Source organism: Takifugu flavidus, chromosome 4 (genome assembly GCF_003711565.1).
Source record: "Takifugu flavidus isolate HTHZ2018 chromosome 4, ASM371156v2, whole genome shotgun sequence".
NCBI classification, from domain to species: Eukaryota; Metazoa; Chordata; class Actinopteri; order Tetraodontiformes; family Tetraodontidae; genus Takifugu; species Takifugu flavidus.
This window is the reverse complement of record NC_079523.1, coordinates 11,551,188-11,575,787: the sequence shown is the minus strand read 5'-3', so window position 1 is coordinate 11,575,787 and position 24,600 is coordinate 11,551,188. Positions and strand designations below refer to the sequence as shown.

General features: G+C 44.8%; 1 protein-coding gene across 4 annotated transcripts; it reads right to left on the bottom strand.

Moving 5' to 3' along the window:
* Positions 1-948: 948 nt before the first annotated feature.
* Positions 949-24,095, bottom strand: LOC130524460 (retinoic acid receptor gamma-A-like). 4 transcript variants are annotated; one of them, XM_057030618.1, is made up of 10 exons: positions 23,940-24,095; positions 15,891-16,196; positions 6,261-6,409; positions 5,995-6,042; positions 5,011-5,152; positions 4,756-4,919; positions 4,487-4,663; positions 4,147-4,351; positions 3,884-4,042; positions 949-3,676 (listed from the first exon to the last, which is right to left on the bottom strand). In XM_057030618.1, the coding sequence occupies exons 2-10, from the start codon at positions 16,057-16,059 to the stop codon at positions 3,372-3,374; spliced, it is 1,518 nt and encodes a 505-aa protein (XP_056886598.1). In that variant the 5' UTR covers positions 16,060-16,196; positions 23,940-24,095; the 3' UTR covers positions 949-3,371. The 4 variants fall into 4 exon arrangements, with proteins under 4 accessions (XP_056886598.1, XP_056886600.1, XP_056886599.1 ...); XM_057030620.1 differs by lacking the exon at positions 5,995-6,042 and having other exon boundaries at positions 23,940-24,094; XM_057030619.1 differs by lacking the exons at positions 15,891-16,196; positions 23,940-24,095 and adding an exon at positions 12,318-12,844.
* Positions 24,096-24,600: the final 505 nt, after the last annotated feature.

Below are 24,600 nucleotides of genomic sequence, written 5' to 3'. Positions count from 1 at the left end.
CACACTGTCATCCACAGCCAGAGAAGCCTGATCAGCCAGAGGCTGCGCCTCCCCAAGTTCAGGACAAACAGACTGGGGAACTCATTCATCCCCCGAGCCATCAGACTGTTCAACTCCTCACTGGGGGGGAGGAGGGCCAACAGAAGGACTGGAACAACACTGCAATAACATAATACTGGGACATCCATTCATTCAGTTCATTCATTCATTCAGTTCATTTATTTACATTTTTATAGTTTTATATTTTATTTTTAATTTATTCTATTTTATTTCTTATTTTATTCTATTTTTATTATCTTTAATAGGTTTAATGGTGTGTAATGGTGCTGGGTAATATTGTACAGTGCTGTGCGTTTTTTTGGAGATGCTAATTTCCCTGATGGACACCCCCTAAAGGGATCAATAAAGTACTCTGAATCTGAATCTGAATCCTCTGTATTGTATTTTTAAAAAACCTCTTTCTTTTTGGGTGCGTTTCTTTGGTTGCCATACGTCTAATTTTGAGACACTAGGAATCACAAAATCCACATTTATTGTGGATTAGGAACATATTTGCGTTTCCATCACTCAAAAAGATTCAACATTTCAAGAGAGGGCCTGTGTCTAAATTTAAGGAAATGCAGTGCAAGGCCTTACATATTATACATCACCCATTACAGAAGGTCCTGCTTTGTGGTCTACGACTGTGAGCGTCCTCATTTAACTGGACTAACTCTGGATTGGGTTTTGAATTATGTATGTGAGACCCCCCTTTCTGTTGTTGTTTCTTTTCATTTCCCTCATGGCCCTATTTTGTATCTTTTATTACGTAAGTGTATCGGTATTTAAAAAAAACTTCCAAAAAATATATTTAAAAAAAAAGAAAAACACAGATGGAACATTTTTAGAGGGAGAAATAAAGAAATAACTTTTCCACTTCACAAAAAAGGGGACAACTGGGCACAAAAGTGAGTAAAAATGCATTTTATCAAATTTAAAGGCCATTATTAACAAATAGCATACAAGCAAATGATAAACAACAAACAAGCAAATATAAAAATTTTAAAAATAAAGGCCGATTAGACCAGTCTGTCCTATTAGGGGTGTGTACATGTAAGTGTTTTAGAGCTACACAACCCCCTGAGGACAGCAGACCTGTTGGTTGTACCTCTCCTCTGCCACAAATGTGCCATCAACGAGCTGAACTGATTTTGTTTCAACATAAATCAACATGTTTCTTTTTCCATCATGACCCTCTTTGGTTTTTGAACTCCGCTCACGCGCTGAGTCGGACGTCCTCCTCACTTTGTTAGTCCACGAGGTCAATTTGAAGCTGACAGCCATATTCAGGTAACAAAAACGCAACATTTTGGCCTCGGATTGTGATGGCTTCAGTGGAGATTTGATGCTGGACAGTTCTGATTAGGTTTTTGGCACATCTTCTTGTTACTTCTGCCAGGAAGTAACAATCGCTGTCTGTCCTGAATCCCTCACACTAACGCTCCATCAAAGAGCTGCTGCTTCGGTGCTTCACTGTCAGGCTGCTGGACAACCATATTTCTGAGGACTTGCATTGCACCAATAATGACATTTCCAAGACTTGAATGGCCTACAGGACAAGCATATTCTTAAATATTTATTGCCTAAATCAAAGAGCGCACTGACTTCTTTTGGTGTTTAAGCTTTCATGTTTAACATCTGCGAGCTCTTTAACGGAAACTAAGACTTGGACCTCTGCAAAAACATTTACGAGTTGACACTTAGTTTCTAATAAACACACACACACACACACACACACACACACACACACCTGAGGTTTCCTGTCATGTAAACTTTTTGATGGTTGTCTTTTGAATTTCTCTTTGATCTTTCAACTTGAAACTATTATTGCATATCAAACACAAAGATTTCACCTCTTTGGCACAATAAGAACCTTTGTTAGAGTTTATGGCGTCCACACTGACAGTTTTCTCAAAAACCTGTGTGAGATGTGGCCCTGATAGAGATCACCTGAGACTGTGAAATGACAGTAAATCTAGCTGGCAGATTAAATAATCTGAGTCCCCCCCACCATGATATGTTAGTTTAATCTTATTGACATTAAATTATGGTTTTTTCCTCTGCTCAATGCACTATTTTTGTAATCAGTGTTATATTCTTTTTGAAATGGAGGATTTGATTTCAGCCATTATTTAATTTTTCTTTTAGACAACAAAAGGCTGTTTGGGTTCTTTGTTTTAATGGTCATTAAAGGTGAACAGAATTCATCTTTTGTCTTCAGTTTAGTGTACCATAACAACTGAGAGTCCAGTTTTTCCAGGTTTTCCTTCTCTGAGGCCAGATGTCGTCACGGGCAGCATAAGGCGACAAATAATTTCGCCCAGTCATGTCCGGCAAGCCCACAGAGAAAAGTCGTCAAATGTATTTAAGGCACTCCTAACCTGCACTTAATCTACAGAAATCGGAGGAGAAAGGTTTTTTAACATGAAGATTTTGCAGTGGAAAAAAACAACAAAAAAAACCCAGCAGTGCAGTTTTTCACTGCATTTTTTTGCCTTTCACAATTGATGTGAAAGGCATTACTTAATCCAGGCTTATATTTTGATACACCAAATAGTAAATGTTGCTCTCTCTATTTTTCCAAAGACCTTGTTTGTCAATTTAATTTTCCTACTATATTACAAAAATATGTATTTATTTATTTTTTACTGTTTTTCAGCATCTGTTTCTGTAAAGAATATTTATTGACCCAAAGACGCACGTACCATTCCTGTCACGAGTCCTGCTCTCTGTTTTCGTTATCACCTGTGATTTTGCTTTTTTCATTTTCATACCAATACAACTGAAATGCAAAAAAGGGGCAGAAGAGACTCTTAAAACATGCAAATGGAGTGATAATGACAAAAATGAAAACAACAGAGGCAACACAGGGTCCCCAAAACAGGTACAAGGAAAGTACAGACATAAAAACATACTTGGAGAAAAAGTACAATAAAAAAGAAATAAGTAGCATATCGCTGAATTGTAATAAAAGGAATTTTGAGTAAGACGCTTGTGGCAGGTTGGCACCACTTAGAGTTTTGTTGCATTTTTAACATTGATTTTATACAAGAATAGCCCTTATAGATAGCAGAGGAGTGCATTTGCTTCTGTCCACCGCCTCTCAGTCATCTTTGGATGGATGAAACATTTGAAATTTCTTTTAAATTGTCTCTTATTTTTTTCCTGAAGAATGGGTGATATTTAGTGCTTTCGATTTTCTCATTCATTGATCTCACACATTTTTCCTTTCGGGCAACAAGTGGCGGTATATGTAAATAATGGATGTGCTGTTATGTGATGCCATTGTTGTTTAAGAGCCTAATTTGCCGCTGCGCGTCCTTGTGTCTTTCTCACTGGGGTTTTCCTTGTTTCTGTAAGTCCACCACTGCCTCCCCACATGACTCCCAGTCACTGTCTGCACTGCGGTCTTTGTCCTCATCCCAGTGCTCATCTTCCTCTTCCTCCTCAATAGTTGACTCACATCTGGTAGTCTCCTCCTGTTTGATAGCCTGAATGGCAGGAGGGGCTGCCGCTGCAGCGCTGTCACCTGAATCGCTGCTGTCCTCAAAGGCCTCAGGGTTTTCCAACATCTCCCTGATGAGGGGAGGCATGGGCCCTGGGATCTCTGTTTTCAGTGTGATGGCTCTCTCTGCACCTGCACGTACGTATGCCCACATTGGTTTAAAGTTAAATTAAAAAAAGAGAAATATCACCATGAAATTCCACCTGTTATTGCTATGATCATACAATATGCAGATGATGGTGTATTCTGTTTTAGAATACTACTTGATAAAATGGCCTTAAGCAGTAATCAAATTCAGATTTTTATTTGCTGATTGCAATATGTAAAAACCAGGTTTACCTTTGGTACTGATTCCTCGCAAGTCTGTGACTTTCATCAGCATGCGGGGGAACATGTGAGGCTTGTTTGGGCGTCTGCGACGGGTGTATATCTTCAGCGCCTCTAACAGGGGCTCCTGCAGCTTGTCCACCTTTTCTGGCTCCTCCAGGTCCATACGGTCTGAAACAAAGAGTCAACATTTAGGGAAATGAAACGATGACCATCTGACAGGGCCGTGGCAACCTGTGGCAAGTTGAAACCAATACTGGCAGAGTTGAACTCACCTCCACAGATGAGGCAGATGGCACTGAGCAAGCCTGTCTCTGTGTCATCCATCTCCAGGGGGAGCAGTTGACCAGCAAAAGCAAAGACTAGGTCTGTGAGTGGACCAAAGCCAGCATTATGCATTTGGGTCCTGTTCAGAGTCAGGCCATCTGAGAATGTCATTGTGTCCTGTTCTGGGGTGTAACGAGTACATATCCTCAGCATCTAAGAGAGGGAAGGAATTTAAGAAGAAAGAGATGGAGAAAAGAGTGATTTCTGAGATATCATATCAACAAGTTAAGCCATGTTCCATGTGAAAAAGCCTCGGGTGGATGGACGGATCAGTCATGCGGTTTGTACCAGAATATCTAGACATGCAGATTTGAGAAGGGTGATCTGGTCTGCGATGGTGAGCGTGGTGAAGCCTGGTAGCCGCTTGGCAAACTCCACAATCTTTATGATACACTTGGTGGACAGCTCGCTGAACTTATCCCACAGGCCCAAGTCCAGCTGCACTCTGTGGTCCGAGCTTGAGTTCTAGGAGGGAAAGACAGAGAGTTTGTCTTTGTGGCTGCAAGGACACGAGCTGACGCCTTGTGGAGCGGAGTTGCCAGCCAATTGAAGCTTACCGTGGTGTATTTTCCCAGTTGGCACAGAGAGGGAAACGTCTCTTGGTGAGCTTTGCTGACTTTATTAACCAGTTCCTCCAGTTCTCCACTCAGCTCGTAATTTTCGGGAAGCACCACCTCCTCCTTCACATCCTTCTTCTTTTTGTTTCTGTCGTTACGCACAGCTACACATAGGCACAGACACACGCAGATAAACATAATTTCCTAGCAGCCACCTCAAGTTATTTGACAAATAAAAGAGAAGACTCTTCTCACCTTCTTTGGACATGCCAACCTCAAAGCACTTCTGGAGGCGGCAGTACTGGCAGCGGTTTCGAGTCACTTTGTTGATCTGACAGTTTTTGTCACGGTGGCAGGTGTAAACCATGTTCTTCTGAATACTGCGGCGAAAGAAACCCTGGAGGGGACAGAAAAGAAAATCTCTTAAATAACCTAAAATATGCTCACAATATACTGTACAATATTATAGTATTCCTCTCAATAAATGTAGAAAACATTGTAATTGAACCTGGACTTCTATAGGCCGGTTTTGCTTTTGACTCTACGCATGAAGAAGTGGAACATTTACAAGAAGCACCACTGATCCATTTGTGTTGCTGACAAAAGGAATGCAATTCCACCACTTCTCTAACGATGGACAAAGTTTTAACTCATAACTTCAAATCAAAACCAAGTGTGAGTAGTTTAATTTTTTTCAGGTTTCATCTGGAATTGCTTCCAGTTAGACTGCTTATTTTTGGACTATACCAGGGCATTGTGACAGATATTCAGTGCTGCCCCCTGCTGTCTGCTTGCTGAACCGGAGCCTCTTTAATTGACGTCAGCCGTTCCCTTCATACATGTCTCCTAAAACGGCTCTAGAGCTCTTTAGCGCCGCCCTAGTGGCTCACTGGAGCTTTTTCAAAAATATAAAAATCCAAAAAGATGAATATATTTGTTGTTTTAATATAATTTCTGTAGGAGGAAAACATGACTAATATTCTTAAAGTTTTCCAATGCTGTAAAAATGTGTATAATAAATATTTAATTTCAACAGCTCTGTCAACAAAGATTTACATCATAGCCTGTGACACACATTTCTTTCAGCTCGACGATGTGCCGGACAGGTGGCTGTTGCAAACAAACCGGCGGGTGTGTCATGGGCCATGGATATCAAAGGGAAAAAGAGAACGGCAGCTAAGGGATAAGTGGATTCAACCGTTCTTGAACCGAATCATTTGGAATTTAAAATTAAAGCACCATGTACAGCAGAGTAGTCACGTGGTGCGTCATTCTCTCCAGGATGAACTGCAGGGAAATAAACACTTAATCATGAATCATGAATGCTCATTATATATTTGTAGCCTACTTATCATTTTGATAGTCGGCTAATATAGACACTTACAGCATGTGTTGCCTTCATAATAAGGCTTATATAAGGCTTTACATTTTTTGTGGCTCCAGACAGATTTGCTTTTCTGTTTTTTTTGGTGCTAAAACCTTCCTCTGTCTCCGGCTTTCTTTACCTTGCAGCCCTCGCAGGAGCTAACGCCGTAGTGATAACCGGAGGACTTGTCCTGGCACACGAAGCACGGTTTGTAGATGCGGGGCGGCGGAGGAGGGGAGGGGGAGCTGGGCACCATCTCCTCCGAGCTGGTGCTCTGGGTCTCCACCGCTGTGGAGCAGGAACAAAGGGAAGTGACAATGGGTATCAGGAATCTTCCTTTTGAAACACTGATGAAAGCTAATACAGCTGATTAGGGAGCGCTGTCAACAAATAACACCCCCCTACCCCCCACCCCTCCACATGCAGGTCACCTCCTTGGACCCAGAAGGAAGGCTCAAAGGCAGGCATTTTTAAGAGAAAAGGGAGGGGAGGGGGGGTTGCTCCTGATTGACAGGGACTTAAAAGAGACACAATTAGCTGATGGCCAGATGGTTCTGCAGATAAAATGCTGATTGGCAGCTGAGATTTGATTGGCTTCTCCATTTACAGCCGAGTGGGGGATCGACATACCTCTGCTGACTTTTTGACTGACATCTGTTTTTTGGTTTTCTTTCTTTCTTTTTTTTTGCATCAACTCGGTGAGTTTGCGGGCACACAGGCACATGTGCAAGCTCACGGGTTGTCCAGACCTACCCGTCTATATACTTTGAGCCTCGTGTGAACAAACACAAGTGGAGAGTTTACGGGATGGGGCTGTCTCCTTCTCGCTGTCTTGCTGAAGAAAGCAGCAGTCCATATAACACCATTTGCTACGTGAGTAGCCACAAATGAAAAGGGTTTCAAAAAAAGAAAAACCTGAATGTCTAGAAAGTGGACGCATAGAAGGCCCGCCATACATGGAGCAAAAACCAGATTTAAAAGTGATGACTAAAGTATAACCTTTGAACATGCATTTCAACTTTCACCTTCAGTCACCCCAACTTCACCTCTTTCTGCTGATTCCTCCCCCCACTCTCTTGTTTCCTGGCCCTAAATTCCTCAGCACAAGCTGGACAGGGTTTAATAGTTGCCCAGGCCCGTAAGTAGAGCTATAAACCCCAAGTCTAGGATGGGAAGACGGCCCCCCCGGCCAGGCTGACACCCATTTTATTGGGATCCAGTCACCTTGGGCAGCTATTCACATGAACCGCTCCATCCTTGGGTTCCTTCCTTGTAAAAATAAAGAATCTGGGGTCAAAACGCACAGTCACAGCCCCTTCTGCCACCTTCAATGGATAAGAGAGGACTGGACCAAATGTGGCCCCTGTCCCACCAGAGCAACCCCAATCTGAACCCACAGCTTGTCGTTAACAAGAGTGGTAAGGTTTCAAAAACAGAGGGGCAAAGGCACAAAGGAATAATCTAATAAAACAGACTGGGGGAAATGAAAAGAAAAAGTTAGGAGGAAGAGGTGAGTCCAAGGACAGAAGTGTCCCAGTGGCCAAGAAGTTCAATAAGACCAAGACCATTTAAATTTGACCTTGACTGAAGGAAAACTCGCTGCTAACTACACGTGTGTGAGTGTGTTCAAGCACGACCAAAACGTCTGACCTCACCCTGGTTTAGACAGTGTTGGGAACGTTTGTCATTTATTAATTTGTATCAATCAGAGACAAAGGACAATCAGACAGACAGGACATTAGCGCTTCTGTTTTTAACAGTGATTAAACTGGAATTAATCAATATTCAGAAAAATCCATCAGAAAATGCTAAAAATAAAATAAAAAAACAAAAGCTTTCCACAACTGCTGATGGCATAACAGGGAAGACTCGTTTCACCCGGGAGACGTGGTTGGGGCAGTCCTGAACTGTCCCTCTGTGGGAAAACTGGAATGACAAAGCAGGACTAAGAATGGCTACTCATGTGTTCGACACAATTGCCCCATGATGATTGTATAAAATATTTGGAAGGAAAATATTTGCTGTATTTTGACATGGAAAGCATTTAAAATCTTTGCATTAAAGCTAAATTCTTTTTCTTGGAGTCAAACCCATCCGGTAGCTCCACTCTCCTTCCCTCGTGCTAACAGCTACATTAGCACGATATGCTGCACTGGCAGAGTGACAAACACTTTGTGTTTTTTTTTCGCAGTGGGTAAAAATACATACAGTGAATACATGAATTCCAGGTGTCGGAGGTAGAGGTGGGGCTGGGTGAATAGCAGTGTAACCTGATCAGTTTTCTGTTTATATAGTAACGTGGACAATGTAACATGGCTCAGGCAGAACAAACAGCAGCCATTGAAACGGAGAGACGGCATCTGGCGCCAGGGGAGAGGCAGTGACTGACACTGTCTGGGGGTGGCATGAGAGTGGGCGAGGAGGGACGTGACTTCCAGAAACATGACGGAAAAAGACAGCGAGAGACACCAGGGCAGAAGGGGGAGGGTTGGACTTTACCTGGTGTGGAAAAAGAAGGAAAGGAGCCAAAAGCTGTCAGCAGCTGTCATCACCCTGAACTGAGCTCGGCCTTGGAGCCTCGGCTTGAACAAAAATACCTCTCTCTTCTTAACCCTCAGCTCACCCCTCAGCATGTCACAACATCAATCAGCACACCTCTGTCAGAGGCACAGGAGACAAGATGGGTCCCCCGACTCAAACCCATTTTTATGAGGCTCTCCCTTTCTGCCCAGCGCAGCTGACAAAGGTGCACTGTCATAAACATTCTGACCAATCAAATTAAACCGGACCTGTCCATTTTATTAAAGTTTTTCCCACACTGGTGTCCTTTCACCTGTTTACGGTTATTTTTAACATGTCTGATAGGACAGCAGAAGCTTCTGAAAGCACACACGTCTTGAAGAAACCCTTTTTGCTCCTCCTGCGTTAGAAATTGCAGTTCAAATTCTTGCTGACGTAATTGAAAAGACTTTGGGGGAGCGGAAGGGATCCGTCATCCTGGACGGCAGGCATGACTGAGCAGTTGTTGAAACAACAAACTGCAAAAAATGTCTTGATCTTTGTGACATTGTGGAGTGACTTTTGGGCCACTGCTTCTTGACATCACGGCCCACGGCCTGCCAACACCTCACCGAGCCAGTCTTTGACTGGAGGACCTCAGAAAGCCGTCGCAGTTGTGCAGGAATCTCTGACATCGTCATCATCAAGTCTGAGGTCACGTGCTAAACGAGGGTGCGTCTAGTTAATTTCAGCGAGCTACTTGGACGTAACTCGCCACGTCCTGACTCATATTACCTTACATAATATGCCTGAGCGGCATCCTCAACACACCAGGTGGGTTTTTAAGATGGCAGCAGGGAGGAGGTGGAGGAGACTTCAGTGATAACCCCTTTCATCAGCTGTTGTAAGTCTAATAATGATTCAATCAACTCCCCGCTCAGGCTTGGCTCATAACCCCTTTCCCCCCACTTCTCTTCCTGCCCGGCCAAGAGGAGGAGACCTTCCTGATAGTGGAAGTGCTTTTTTTGCCAGGGAAAAGCTTTGAAAACAGGACTACTGTCCAGGAGATGAGTCCATAAAACACCCCAAAACAGGACACGCACTGAAACTGCTGGGTGAGGGGGATTTTTATGAAACAGGCTTTTAAATTTGGTTCTTTCTCAGCAATTTCACTATCAAACAATACAATATTTGTTTTTTTAAAATAACACCATGGAGCTGGAGCTGCTACACTGGAATTCAATAATAATCCGCTCTAATTTGAGCAATTTATTGAGCAGAATAAACATTTTAGTGTGAAATCAACAGTATGTTGATGACATTTGCTCCATAACGGATTTGGTTAAGGTTCTAACCTGGTCAGACTTTTCAGCTTCTTTCCACTGTTGCTCCATAAATGTGCATATAAATCACCATATTTTGCTTTACTTAATACTGTTGTTATTTATTTCTTCAGGTCACACATACATTTCACCAGACTGAACTTGAATTGGTAGGTCCGATATGGTAGCATTGCTCCTCTCAATGCAGAAAATCACACTTTCTATGGATGTTTACATCCAAAAAACATCCCTTCATCTGGCAATCAGCGAGCAGCATTCCATAGCTGTTCTTTCCCCAGCTATGCAGAGATGTGACGGCCAAGGAAAGTACCTCCAAAAAGCTTAAAAAATAACAAAAGAGTGTCCAAGAAAGGAGATTAGTGATGAATGCAGAGGAGAGCAGTTCCCCCCAGGGCCTGAACCATGAGGAACAAAGAGTTACAGGAGGATGGTTAATCCCAGATCCAACCTCATCCTTCCATTCTTCTCTCCAGCCCCCCTCCACCCTGCCTAATCTCTTAATTGACCCTTTGCAATTGTAGTGGAATCGTTATAAAGTTCTTGCTTACACAACATGAGGCGTTTACAGTCAGCTGAGCCATTTAAAGCAGAGAGCACACACACACACACATACACATACACGCTCTGCAGCAAGGGAAGATCAAGTGTAAGGCAAAATGAAAGACAGGTTCTTAGAAAGAGGGGAGAAACAATGTGGCAGAGAGGAAACTCTTCCCCCCCAGCAGCAAACTTTGGTTTGCCTCTTTAATGTCTCCTGACGCTGAAACCAGCCGATGGTGGAAACAAAGGAAGGCAGAGAGGTGCTGAACAGCTTCACATAAAAAACAGGAAATGATGACCCCCGCTTAACACACACACACACACACACACACACACACACACACACACACACACACACACACACACACACACACACACACACAAAATGCTGGGAGGAATTTGGAGCTGCAGTGTCAGAGAACGGGACATGTTTTATTGAGAACCGCCTGATTCACACTGGGAATATTGTGAAATATCAAACTCAACTGTTCAGTGTTAAGTAGCAGGAGGTGGAGGGGTGAGGGGTGGGACCACTGGGACCATAGAGTGCTGATGAATCAAAGCAGGAGAAAATGTTTCTTTTTAAAAATCAGCCTTTTAACAACTCGAGATTGTAAATAAAGCTATAGAAATGAAAGAAAAAACCCAGATGATAGTAAACATCCAGGGAAGGGTTTGACCTTCACCCGAGCGTTGATGCTGCTAAAATCTTGGAAGTGGCGTGACATTTCTTTTTAAAAATCAGCCACGATGATTTCCATAGAGAGGGCAGATGATGAAAGGACACGAGTGGACATTTGTCTGTCAGGCTGACATCTGGTGAAGCTCCTCAGCAGGTTAAAACAGGCCCTGCTGTGGTGTTTGTCATCCTGACTGGTCATCCGTCATCATTAGCGAGCACCAGCGGACCGCTGCTCGATGCCGTGGTATCTAAATAATTACTGAAGACAAATAGACTCAAGGTGCTCGACGGACGGATCTAGAACGCCGTGAGCGGCCCGGAGAGAATTTATTTATTTGTAAATGCTCAGTGGCACATTGGTGCAGAAACCTCAGCAGGTCTGTTTCTATACATAGACAGAGTCAATGTTTGATTTTCCAAACCAAGAAAGCCAACAGCAATCAGACAGTCCGAAAATGGACTCCAGGACAATAACACAAGACCTGCTTATTATTTCCGCAGTCAGTTTGATGTATTTTCCCTCATTTGTCTCAGCAGTGTTTGTCTGTCTGACTGGCCTCTGTTTCCTTCAGTGTAACCTGATGCAACGTACGCCCTGTTGGCCCAGGTCTTGCGAGGAGTCGTCTAAAGAATGTCCACCTACAGGAAATAAGGAGTGCTGATACATGTGTCAGGTGACTAATGCTTTATCTTTCGGTAACTTCCATCTTACAGTCATCTTTCCCACTAAAGCTACCTTGGGCATTTGTCAGCGCTTGCTCTTGTAAACAATAATATCCTGTTTTTTTTTTTTTTTAATGCTACATCATTAGCCTCCATCTGTTTCTGCGTACCGGCGGTGATTTTCAGAGGGGGTCATTGGGTCAGGTCGCCGGAGTGTTTTGAAAGAGCTGTCAGTTGAGCAAAGTCATTCATAAAGAAAACAAACAAGTTGGTGTATAAATATGCGCTCCGCAGCCCACTCACTCAGCCCCACAAAGCACGCTAAGCACATAAACAAACAGAATGCAGGGCGAGAATGGGCACATAGAATTGAAAGGAATCTGACTCTTCCTGCAGATAGAACTGCATGATAACAAAACTGGGCTCTGATAAGAGCACACACTCACACTCTCACACACTGAATACTCACACTGAATGCTGCTAGTTCCGGCCCAGGCGAAGGGATCCAGACCAGAGAAGTAAGGGGTGGCTTTGGCGAGCATGCAGGATCCCTGCCCGGACACATCATAGAGGGGCCTCGGGGCCAACCCCAGAGCCTCCATACAGTCAAACATGTCCCTCTTCAATCCCAGCATGCGCCAATAACCCTAATCTGCTTTTGTCCTGCGACCGAGCAGCGCGAGAGCGACTGTTGACACTCAGACAAAAGTTTCCTGTGGCTGAAACTCAATGCCCTGCGTGGTCCAGGTGTTCCCTGTCTTTCTGTCCTTTGGGCCCCCCACTGCTCTTACCCCCTGTCTGCCTGTCCCGCCTCTCTAAAGCGTCTAGGCTTGGACTAAATCTCTTTCCTCTCGACCAGTCTCTGCTCTGAAAACCAGCTCGGATCACTTGCTAGCCTGCCTGGGTTGCACTGACTTCTGTAAGTGATCTCAGCTTTCCTCTCGCCTGCTCTCCGGGCCTCTCGCGCTCGGCCAACAATCTGCATGCTCTCCCAGCCCACAGAGAGGAGGTGGGGTCCAGGAGGAGAGAAAGGGGAAGGCAGAGTGCCCCTGGTGGGTGTGGAGCTGCTCTCTGATTGGCTGTGCTCCAGCCTCACCCTCCCTCGTGCTTCTCCTTCAAGTTTTCCAACTTTGCTCTTCATATTTCATAGTCAGAGCAAAAACAAACATTACCCCCAACCTCTTTCTGTCCTTCTCTTGCTGAGAAAGCCTAATTCACAGAAATTATCCAAGGAACGCGACGTTTCATGTACGGCCGATGTGTAACTGAGAGAGGGCTTTAAAAAGAAAACGGGCTTTAAAAAAAGTTGAACTCTGTTTGAACTGCAATTTGAGGTTTAAGTTGTGATGGATTCCGGTTTCACGTTAAAGCAGCAGTCTGATCTTTCGTCCTCCCACTGTTTCCTTGGAGGTTGGAGGCTGTGTGGTTTTGGCGCGCTCGGGTGTCCAAGTTCCCCTCCTGGAGCCCGCTGGATGCTCCAGACACGCTGAAGGACGACTCCGTCTTGGATCTCCGAGTCTGGATGGTTTTTCCACCCTCCTCCCTCTCCTTCCCTTGTTCAAGTTGGTGAACTCTAGAAGAAATCCCCACTGAGACCCCCCCCACCACCACCACCACCACCACTGTTCTGCCTACAGCTTCATGTGTTTCACACAACTCCTGCATCTTACAAATGTCTGTTTTTGATTTCTTTTATCTTTTAAGCCCGTTAAACTCACTCATCCTTCTTCTTCTTCCCCTCGGACTCTCTACCTGCCTTCCACCATCACAGCTTGGTCACATGTGACAATGACCCTCCACAGGAAGTAGAGCTCATATTATGGGCCTACTCTCTCCCCCAACACCTTAAGACAATTACTCACCCCCCCCCAACACATGGCTGCTTTGAGGAGAAAGAGGCCATTTAAGCTGGGTGAGTGGAAAAGTGAAAGAAAAAAACATGGCGTCCTCCCTGTTTCACATACTTACACACGCTTAGCGAGAGGAGCGAGTCACATTACAACTATTCATAATCAGGTTCTTCGGCTATTCATGTAGTCAATATGTCTGACAGGACACACACACACAGAACAATGGCCTCCCTCTCTGTCTCTATATCTCCGTCTCTCTCCGTACCAGCAGCCCCTCAGGGTCTGCTGCAGATATTTGCTCACATCTCCCTCGCACATCGACAAATATAGTCACAAATGAGTGCAGCACAATTACAGTATTATTACATTATTCTCAGAGGTGTTGGAATGTGAAATCTCAAGAGTGCCTGTCGTAAGTTTTGAGTTGTGTGTCTATGTGTGTGTGTGTGGCATGATATTTGAAACGATAGGCACTGAGTGAGAATGGTGTTTTTCTTTGTGTCTTTCATCGCAGCCACTCTGTTTGAGCGTACACACACTAAGCATCCACAGTCCCATTACACACACGCGCACACCCACACACACACCCACAGACACACACACACACACACACATTCTTGTATGTCTGTCTTTGTGAGGACTCAGACGTAATGCATTCCCCAGCTCCCAACCCTAACCCTAACCATCCCAACTAACCCCCAACTCTAATCTAAAGCCAAATCTAACCTGACCTTAGAATCAGATCTGAACACTCAAACAGATCTTTGAAGATGTGAGGACCAGCCAAAATGTCTTCAATTCCCAAAACCCCCAATCTGTGTATTTTCATATTTTCATATCCAGACAGACAGACACACACACACACACAGACACACACACACATCATCTTCTTTTGTGTCTACACACTCAAAACACACACACACACACAGACACACACACAGAGTCACATCATCTTCTTTTGTGTCTACACACTCAAAACACACACACGCACACAGACACACAAACACACACATGCGCACACACACAAAAGATGATGTGACTTGGGAAATCAGAACATAGTGTTCATTGTGGGAAATAAAGTGCCCTTTCTTCTCATAATTGCTGTGCAATCTGCTTTATTCAAATAAGAAAGACAAATAGAGCTATTTTCATTTATTTGTATTTAGAAGATAGAGGCAATTCTTGAGTTAATTTTGCCAATTTTCGCTTTGATTAAGATTGAGCAGGTGCAGCATTCTTTCAGGAAAATGTATCACTCTCTAAGAAAATGGGTTCAATATTTGTTTGATAGAATATGACCATAAATCCTATTTTGGATGGGAACACACTCATATTTTGAAGTTGCTACGGGAACACAAATGTTAGCATTTACAACTCTTAATGTATCTATAAATCCATTTAAGATCACATGGATTCAGACAGTTGCACAACTTTCTAATGGCTGCACACCAAGTTCTTTAATCCATCGGAAACAGTTTGTCTTCAATTACCTCATTAAAAAGGCAGTTAAAGAGTCCCCGTGCTCACTGTCTGACGAACGTTCAGGAGCTGCTGCTTCTATTAACATTTTCAAGGTAAAAACATAAAATAGGAGAAACGCATCTTCTTGATTGGGTCAATGTGATTCGTCCCATTTCAAAGTGACTCAGTTTAAGGTCTGAACAAAAGGTCCTGTCAAAGCAAAGGACAACAGCGCCTCCTGTGGCTCTAAACGCAACTGCACCCAAACACACCGAGCTGAAAGGAAATCTCTTTCTGTTTCTATCTGTCATCATGAGGCACTAAAAGATTTTCATGTTTAATTGGAAAGCACAAAAAATGGAACGTTTCTGCGGTTTTCATCACCGCCATTTATGCCCTCTGTTCACTTATCAGTGCATGATTTAAAACCCGATCATTGGCCCCAAATGAGCCTGGAAGTCTTTTTAACGACTTTGTCAGCTGGTGAAGGCATTCGGGACATTGTGTGGTCACATGCAAGAGTGTCAAATTAGGATTTCTCACATCCTAATTTTTTCCCATCATGAATCTCATGAGTATGATTTACTGCATTTTTGTTGCATGTCAGAAGAGGTCAAAAGTATGGTTTGGACTTAAAGAGTTTGTTTAAGTTTCAAAGGCTTTTCTTGTATTTTGTAACCAAAAAGAAATAATCTGGACCTTTTGGATAAAAAATGATTGGCATTACTCACACAAAGCAGCCATCTCTTTGGGAAGGTCTGCTCCAAACTGGCCAAAAAGGTGGCTGCTGGCCAGGAAGTCGAAGGGAGAGTGGCTCCGCATGGAGTTAAAGGTGAACGGATACATGGCACGGGAGAACTTGGTCACATGATGCAGCTGATGCTCCCTGTTGGTCGCCATCCTGGAAAGTGCTGGTGGTGGTTACGCCGTCCTCTCTGCAGTCGTTGTTATTGTTTCCACCTCCGGAGTTGCTGTGGTCGGCTCAAGATCGAAATGGCCATTCAAGTTCGCTGGCAAGACCTGACCGGACCCAGATTCTGCAGAACAGAAACGGAGACAAGTCGCTTTAGACACACAAACCGCAACAACACCCCTGAAGAAAACTGCAGCAATAAGAAGCGGAGCGCCGGCGAGGCCGCTGACGGGTCAGGGGCAGAGCAACACTTCCCTTCTGCTTTATGTCTGTCTTCAAAGTAGTGAGATGATTTCAGGCAATGCCGTATGATTCCAATCAGCGGGGCCGCATTATAAAGAGTCTCTCTGTTCCGTCTGCCAGCCTGACCTTAACCAGCCTGTCCGAGCACAGCCAGCCACAACATGGGCACAATTAACCCTTCACAGTGAGGGATGACAATGTGCTCACTCCCGCTGCACCTCGGCACCACGAGGCCGCGGCCTCAGACACACGTTCGAGAGGACCACAGTGTCCCCCATTTATCTGAGTGTGACGTGGTGCCTCTGAGATGCTGCCAAGGAGTTAAACGAGGGCAGTCCACCCCTCCTGTATCCCTCCCTCTCTCATCCCCGTCATTGATTTCATAAATGGGCGGAGCTTGGCTCACCACCGTGGAGCTGTGGTAAAGACAAGCCGGCCAAAGAATGTCGTGTTTTTCTGGGCCTGGGAATCAAACGCCCGGGGTGTGACGGACGGGGCAGAGAGCGGCGACAGCACACGTATCGGCGTCAAGAGCTCGCCAGCGTTCGACCAGAATCACAGAGGATCCTCTCAGTTACAGCTGCACGGCACACCTGGTTGAAGCAGTTTCAGTGACTGACATGTGGAAGTTGAGCCCCTTGACAAGGAAAACGCACGCAAACACACAAAAATACAATCAGGTGGGCAAAAACACCCCCCCCATCCCAAATTACTGCCTGTACCTGGCCATGCAGGCTCTGACTTTACTTGTTCTGTTAGACGCAGCTTTAAACCCTGAAAATCAGCTTCCCTCCCGACGCGGAGAGGCATCGACTGCAGCTCCTAAGAGCTGCGAAATCAGCCCTTTCTAATATCCAACAACGTGCATCTTTGCTATAAGTGGGAAATTCTCCCACATCCTTTTGTTGTTGCAGCAGCTACCCCCCCAACACACACACACACACACACACACCACACACACACACACAGATGAACAATGGCCATCCCACATTCACACGAAGCGGCGCAGTCAGCGAGGCAAATGTTGTTTTTAAAGTCATATTTTCATGTTGACGTTTAGTTTCTCTAATGGCCTTGCTCTGCTGCGGTTTTTCTTCACTGCGAGGGCCGGCCGACAAGCGCCATGAAGAGCTCCTGTGTTCGACCATCAAAGAATGTCAAACACAGGTTGGATGCAGTTCATAGTGGCTATAAAAACAATTACACACACGGAGCGGAGTGGTCACATCTAGCAAACATATGCACACGCATGCCTCTGGTACAAGCGCTGACATGCAGGCGGCAAGAGTGAACAGATGCAGATGTTCGGCGACTTTAATCATCTTCACGGCCAAGTAATCAGGGGGAACCTCGCCGCGCTCGCACGCGCTGAAGCGACACCGAGGGCTGCAATTGACCTTAGAGGACAGAGAACTCAAAACCGAAGAGACCGAACTAACCGGCACGAAAGCCAGATGTTTGAAAGGGACGGGGACAGGGGAAACCAAACCGTGTAGAAGCGGAGGGGGAGAAAAGGAGGAGGAGAGAGAGATAGCAGAGCAAAAAGAGAAAAAGAAAGAGTTTTCTAACATCTGGTGGAGCATGTGTAAGAAGTGAGCAAGAGTCCATTAATTAGAGCCAGGTGAGGAACCGGATTAATTAGGGGTGGTAAAAAACAGCATGGGGGGGGGGGGGGGGGGGCTGAAGAAAACATACATAAAAATAAAGCATCTGTTTTTTTTCCCACCAATAAACTATGAAATAATGTGTTTCTCTCTAATGAGTCACACCTCCCCTTTCCCCCGTCCCGCCCCGGCTCTGCCTCTCCAGGGGGAACACACTTTGGGCAACAGGGCAACAAAAGCAGCGCTGTGTCTCCAGGCCTCAATGCAGCATTTATGAGACCTGGCTCCTTTAGGTCACGCTGGGTCGCCTGGTCCTGCGACACATATGCACACACGCACACACACACACACACACACACACACACACACAGATGAACAATGGCCATCCCACATTCACACGAAGCGGCGCAGTCAGCGAGGCAAATGTTGTTTTTAAAGTCATATTTTCATGTTGACGTATAGTTTCTCTAATGGCCTTGCTCTGCTGCGGTTTTTCTTCACTGCGAGGGCCGGCCGACAAGCGCCATGAAGAGCTCCTGTGTTCGACCATCAAAGAATGTCAAACACAGGTTGGATGCAGTTCATAGTGGCTATAAAAACAATTACACACACGGAGCGGAGTGGTCACATCTAGCAAACATATGCACACGCATGCCTCTGGTACAAGCGCTGACATGCAGGCGGCAAGAGTGAACAGATGCAGATGTTCGGCGACTTTAATCATCTTCACGGCCAAGTAATCAGGGGGAACCTCGCCGCGCTCGCACGCGCTGAAGCGACACCGAGGGCTGCAATTGACCTTAGAGGACAGAGAACTCAAAACCGAAGAGACCGAACTAACCGGCACGAAAGCCAGATGTTTGAAAGGGACGGGGACAGGGGAAACCAAACCGTGTAGAAGCGGAGGGGGAGAAAAGGAGGAGAGAGAGATAGCAGAGCAAAAAGAGAAAAAGAAAGAGTTTTCTAACATCTGGTGGAGCATGTGTAAGAAGTGAGCAAGAGTCCATTAATTAGAGCCAGGTGAGGAACCGGATTAATTAGGGGTGGTAAAAAACAGCATGGGGGGGGGGGGGGGGGGCTGAAGAAAACATACATAAAAATAAAGCATCTGTTTTTTTTCCCACCAATAAACTATGAAATAATGTGTTTCTCTCTAATGAGTCACACCTCCCCTTTCCCCCGTCCCGCCCCGGCTCTGCCTCTCCAGGGGGAACACACTTTGGGCAACAGGGCAACAAAAGCAGCGCTGTGTCTCCAGGCCTCAATGCAGCATTTATGAGACCTGGCTCCTTTAGGTCACGCTGGGTCGCCTGGTCCTGCGACACATATGCACACACGCACACACACACACACACGCAGGCGCTCCTTTTTTAGTACAGATTATGAGGACTTTTAAAACCAGCTTTGGTGTAAAACATTTAATTCTGTTTTTCCAACCTCACAATCAATAACTTGGAGCACATTTTTGCGACACTTGATCACAGTTGAACTGACAAAAAGAATGTTTTCAGGTAGAATATTTGCAGTTTTCCCTCTGCAGGTCCTGAAACATGGAGCATTTTTCTGTTTTCATCCCGCAAAATCAACATAAACGCCGCTCAGTTTTCTTTATGTCTGATGGATGGATTCAATAAATTTGGGATATTTCCTTTCAGCCGCGGTTTTCGTCCTTCGGGTTGCCACCGAAACGCTGCTGGCTCTGTCGCCAGCTCCGTTTTCCTCACTTTACCAGACGTTTCTAAGGTAACTTCAGCTGGAATGTGCTTTTTTCCTCTCATTCTTGGAACCTTTAGAGTTGGTGTTTTCATATGGACATAAACATATAACAGATAAGCTTGAATCTAGAATCCAGTAGACTTTCAATTTCTGTAAATGAACAAAGACTTTGGGTAAATAAAGGAACGTTATTCTTTCGACGCTTACATCACTGTTTACACAGTCAGAAACGCACCTTCATATTATGGCGACTGACTACAGTGGTTACAACCACCAGAACCAGAATGGCTCAGATTCCATGACTTTTTGTGTGGGAAATCTACGAGTCTAGTCCTTGTGTCAGCTCCAGTCCTGAATATATCTCTAAATCGCATGAAATCTACCCGTTGGAGCATGTGTGGCCTACCAGTTATTGCAGTTAATTATTCCAAACGGTGTCTTTGATGATCATGAGCTGTGTGTGTCGCACGCCTTGGCTGAAAATGTCAACGTCAGCGTCGCCGCTGTCTCGGAAAAAGGCGCGAGTGCCACAGGAACACGGGAAGAAATGAGCAACTGCAATTAAAGACAGTTCCAAAAATAAATGGTCACATTTTCCATCCGATTCGGGACGTAACAAACTGTAGCCAGAGGGCCTAAGAAAAGGGATGCCTTTTATTTTGGTTTCGCTATACTGGAATTACATGTTGGTCTTTCGGATGCAGAAAAGGACACATCAAATGAGAGCTCTGTTTCTCTGCGTTTTAATTCTGCCGTTTGCTCTCATTCATCCTCCCTGAAGTGTTCTCAAACCAGCGCAACATGATCTGGAAATAAGCAGGTGCTGAAAGGGTAGCGAAAAACGCTATCGGCGTCCCCCTTTTTGAATATTTCGGTCCAGCTTTGATGTAACGTCTGCGTGAGTTCTCGCTGCTGTTCTCTCTCTGTTGTAGCTTCGTACCAAGAAGAGAGTCGGTGGTTGCTTTCTGTCGGTGATGTTGTTTAGCTTGCGTCTGTGCTGAGTGTGAATACAGCCTCTGTGTCTGAAACCGCAGAACTTAGAGCGGGCCTAAAGACAGAGTCTGGCCGAATATGAGACCCAAGATGTAGACAAAGGTTTAAAACAATGATGACGTCAGCGGGACAATTAGCATCTCGCCGCAAAACCGCGTTTAAATTTGGCCTCTGAGAACTGCAAGAGCTGAACTGTAAAGGGCGGAATATCCCAAATATACAGAAACCGTTAGGGAGGAGAGAACTTCAGTTTTAAACAACATAATTGGATTTAGCAACAAATGACCATATTTTACTTTGTCTTTCAGATCTGCAAGAAAGCCAAAGGAGCCAAACACATATTTTAACCCTTTAAGAAACAAAACACACGCATATTTATCAAGCTTAAACGCTGACGTCAACTATCAAAATGATTTCCACACATTTATTTGATGGAAATGACTCACAATGCCCCTTTTTTCTATATTTTGATGCTGTTTTTTCAAAAGACCAGAGCTGGAACTGAACCCCTTCTTGATGGCACCTTGTTTAAATTTGGGAGCGACTTCCTGTCACTAGGCAGGATCTGCTGATTTCCATGGCAACAGTACACAAATGTTCTTTGTTGGAATGATTTAAGAGACATATGGGACGCAGCCGTCCTAAACAAGACAATGCGGCCACACTTCTTTTTTTGCCGTCAGGTAACGTGTGGTCAGAGCCCCAAGACACATCACATTTATGACTTCACCATGTTTAGTACAAAGAAACAGCATTTCTCTGAGGTTGTTGTTAATTATACAGACAGTAACTATATGCTGCAAATTACTGAATGGATCTTGAGCTTCTCTGTCTGTTATAACATCATTGTATCTGTCCAGTAACTCTGTAAATACATAAGATCTGGGCTATATTACCCAACTTTTAGTGGCAGAAGGCAGATTTTAGTACCTGAAATAGATGGTGCTATTTTAATAGATTAGTTGATAATTGGTCCTTCCTGCCCGATTAACAGTCGATATTATGGAATAATATGAATATAATATGAGTATAATTTGTGCCACTGAAACCAGTCCAGGGACCCTTTCGTCCCATGTCTTAGTGTGGGGTTTAGTCCTTTGTCAGAACATTCATTTTATTCAATTGATTCATAAACAAACACAAGAATATAAAGTGCTAATCATAATTTAGAATCTTATCCTTAAATTTCTTTTTTTCTTTTTCTATTTCTTTATTCATCATCCAAAATGATCTTAATAGTAATGCAAACCTTAACAATTACTTACAAACACTAACAGAATGCTAACAGAAGTAATAGCATTTTAGCACACATAAACAAAATAAATTCATATCCATTTTAATCACTACACCTAAACACCCCATAGAAATAAAAATAAACACCAAATCATTTTTGCTCGAAAACAACCTAAACCTCATGACGGAACCTGATTTATAGACTTAAACTTAACCCCCAAATGAGGCCTGACGTATTTGTAATAACATGTGTGTGAGTAGTGTGTTGGACCCCATTGGTGGGAGTGACTTTGATAAGAAGCATGTTTCATAAAACACATAATGTTATCATTATGTGGAGGCAACCCTGTCGACTGTCGGGGGGCGCCAGGTCAGAGCTGGGGTCAGCGCCTTGTCGCTCCAGGCTTGATACCCCAACCACGGGTCAGGCCTAAATGAGCCATTTGGTAGGCAGCTTTTCATTTAGTATCAAAGTGAAAAGTGAGCCTGAAGACTTTTTAACCCCCCCTGGACACGGACACAGACACACACACACACACACACACACACACACACACACAAAAGTGTGTTTCTCTCTCAGTCACATACTCTGAATCAGTGTGTCCTGCTGTTCCTTCACAGAGAGGATTTGAAGTGTATTTAGAAGGACTTGTACTGAAGAACAGCCGCAGGCAGCACTGATTAAACATTCTGAGAAGCTTGATAGGCATTGAGAGATATTCAGGACTGAACAAAAAAGTGACTTATAAAGTCTCTGAAACCAATTAGACACATCCAGTCAAGCCAGCAAGCTCTTAAAATAACTTTATGGAAAATGAAACTCCATCAAAAATGTCTTTGTTTTTTAAGTCCCAAGTGGCCATTTCTGTGGGGAGAAAAAACTCATTTTATTTCCTCTTTATGCAGAGAGAAAATATGGAAGGAAGACATCCGTTGGATGGAGAGAAAGAGGGAGAGGAAGAGAAAGAGGAGCCAGACAGCCTCCTCAGCCTGAGGGGCTGCCATTCTGGAAGCGTGTGGGGAACAAAGATGAGACGCCAGCACAGTTTAAAAAGTTAGCATCCAGCACACGCACACACACACACGTGTGCGTGTGTGTGGAAATTAACAAAATGCCGATGACTCATCCAGTCTTAAACATCTGAGATAAGCAACCAGCACAAAAGATTAGTGCTGAATTGAAACCAAGCTCTGGATGAATGGCAGACCAACGGTACTATAACCAACACACACACACACACACACGCACATACACTCCAGTGACGTCCAAAAAAACGCGCATGCAAATCAACCACCAGGCGCCCGCACAGCCCGGTGATATCAGCTGCACACAACCCCCACCCCCCCATCTCTGGTGCTTTCCAGCCCATTCAGTTGCGTTGATGGAGACCTGTTTACACAAGTGTCGGGCCGGTGTTGCCGGTGGGGTGAGTGTGTACACACCCAGGTAGACCAGCGCTACTCAGCCATCGAGGTTGCTGATGGATGGTCCTTGTAACCCTGACAGCCACCCTGCAGGCTGAAGAAAGCTCACCTGGAGCGCTCGGTCTGACCCTGAGGGATGCAGGCGACCGTCTGAAACGGCGACGCTGGCGTTGCGCGGGGAACACCGAGGTTCTATAAATAACCGCCGAGGTGCAACATCTGTTTTTAGCACAAAAGCTTCACTGATGAGCAGAACAAGACTTCAGCAAGAAATTAGAGAAAGCAAACACACACGCGCGCTTACACAGAGAGGAGTGGGGGGCACGGGCAGACCTCAGAGCACATGCAATTGCTGATCATCTTTCATTCCCCTCCTTTGCTGTTCCTGTTCTTTCTCCCGCTCTCAAAATCTCTGTTCCCAATTAAAGCTGTCCTCAGGAAACTCAGTCGTTCCTCTTTCCCCAACCCAGAAACACACACACACAGACACACACACACACACACACACACACAGAGGCAAAGATAAAGAGAGAGAAATACAAAAACATCTCACTCATGCTCTGGCATGTCTTCTGTCTCTCTTCTTCTCACACACAGACCATCAAGGAACTGAAGTTGTTGAAGGAAACAGCCCTCGAACCGGCCAAACTTACCCGAGGAGGTCGGATGGGCTCGGCACGCGGTCCCGTGGACGGAGAGGGTAAGTCAGTGGTGAAAGGAGCCGGGAAAGAGCGACAGTATTGGTGTTTGTCGGTCTGAAGTCCCTCTGGCCGCAACGAAAGCTCAGCCTGTTGCATTCCGCCTCCTTCTCCTTTCCCTCTCTCTCTCTCTCTCTCTCTCTCTCTCTCTCTAACGCACACCCTCTCCCTCTCTCCTCCTGAAATCATTGTGTACTTTGATTCACAAAGCCTGCCTCTGTCATGTGATCCAACACTTCAAATATACAGCACTACTTTTCTTTTTTTTTTTTACCCGCCACAGAATGCCCAAAGGAAGGGAAAATAGGGTCCAAACGGCTTGGGTTTCCTCCCCTTCTCCTCTCCTCCTTTGTTTACCCTCTCTCTCTTTCTCTCCTGCCTCTGCTTCTTCCACGCTGGTGTTAAACACACTTGTTGTATTTGCATGAGTGTAACATCTACATTTATGGCAACACCCTCTGGAGAACACTACAGGTGCACACGTGCTCACCTTAACAGTCCCGCTGCGCGGCGGCCGGGCTCCTTTGGGGAAATCGGGATCAGCCTTCAGCTTTCACTCAGTGTTTATAATGCCTTGACTTGGTGATTGGGGCCGGTATCATGGGACCCCCAGAGC

Excerpts from the sequence above, each read along its gene's own strand:
- LOC130524460 (XM_057030618.1), bottom strand. The coding sequence starts at position 16,059 with ATGGCGACCAACAGGGAGCATCAGCTGCATCATGTGACCAAGTTCTCC. Across the intron at positions 4,664-4,755 it reads AACTGGGAAAATACACCACG|AACTCAAGCTCGGACCACAG; the intron begins GTAAGCTTCAAT and ends TTTCCCTCCTAG. Across the intron at positions 4,352-4,486 it reads CTGCATGTCTAGATATTCTG|ATGCTGAGGATATGTACTCG; the intron begins GTACAAACCGCA and ends TCCCTCTCTTAG.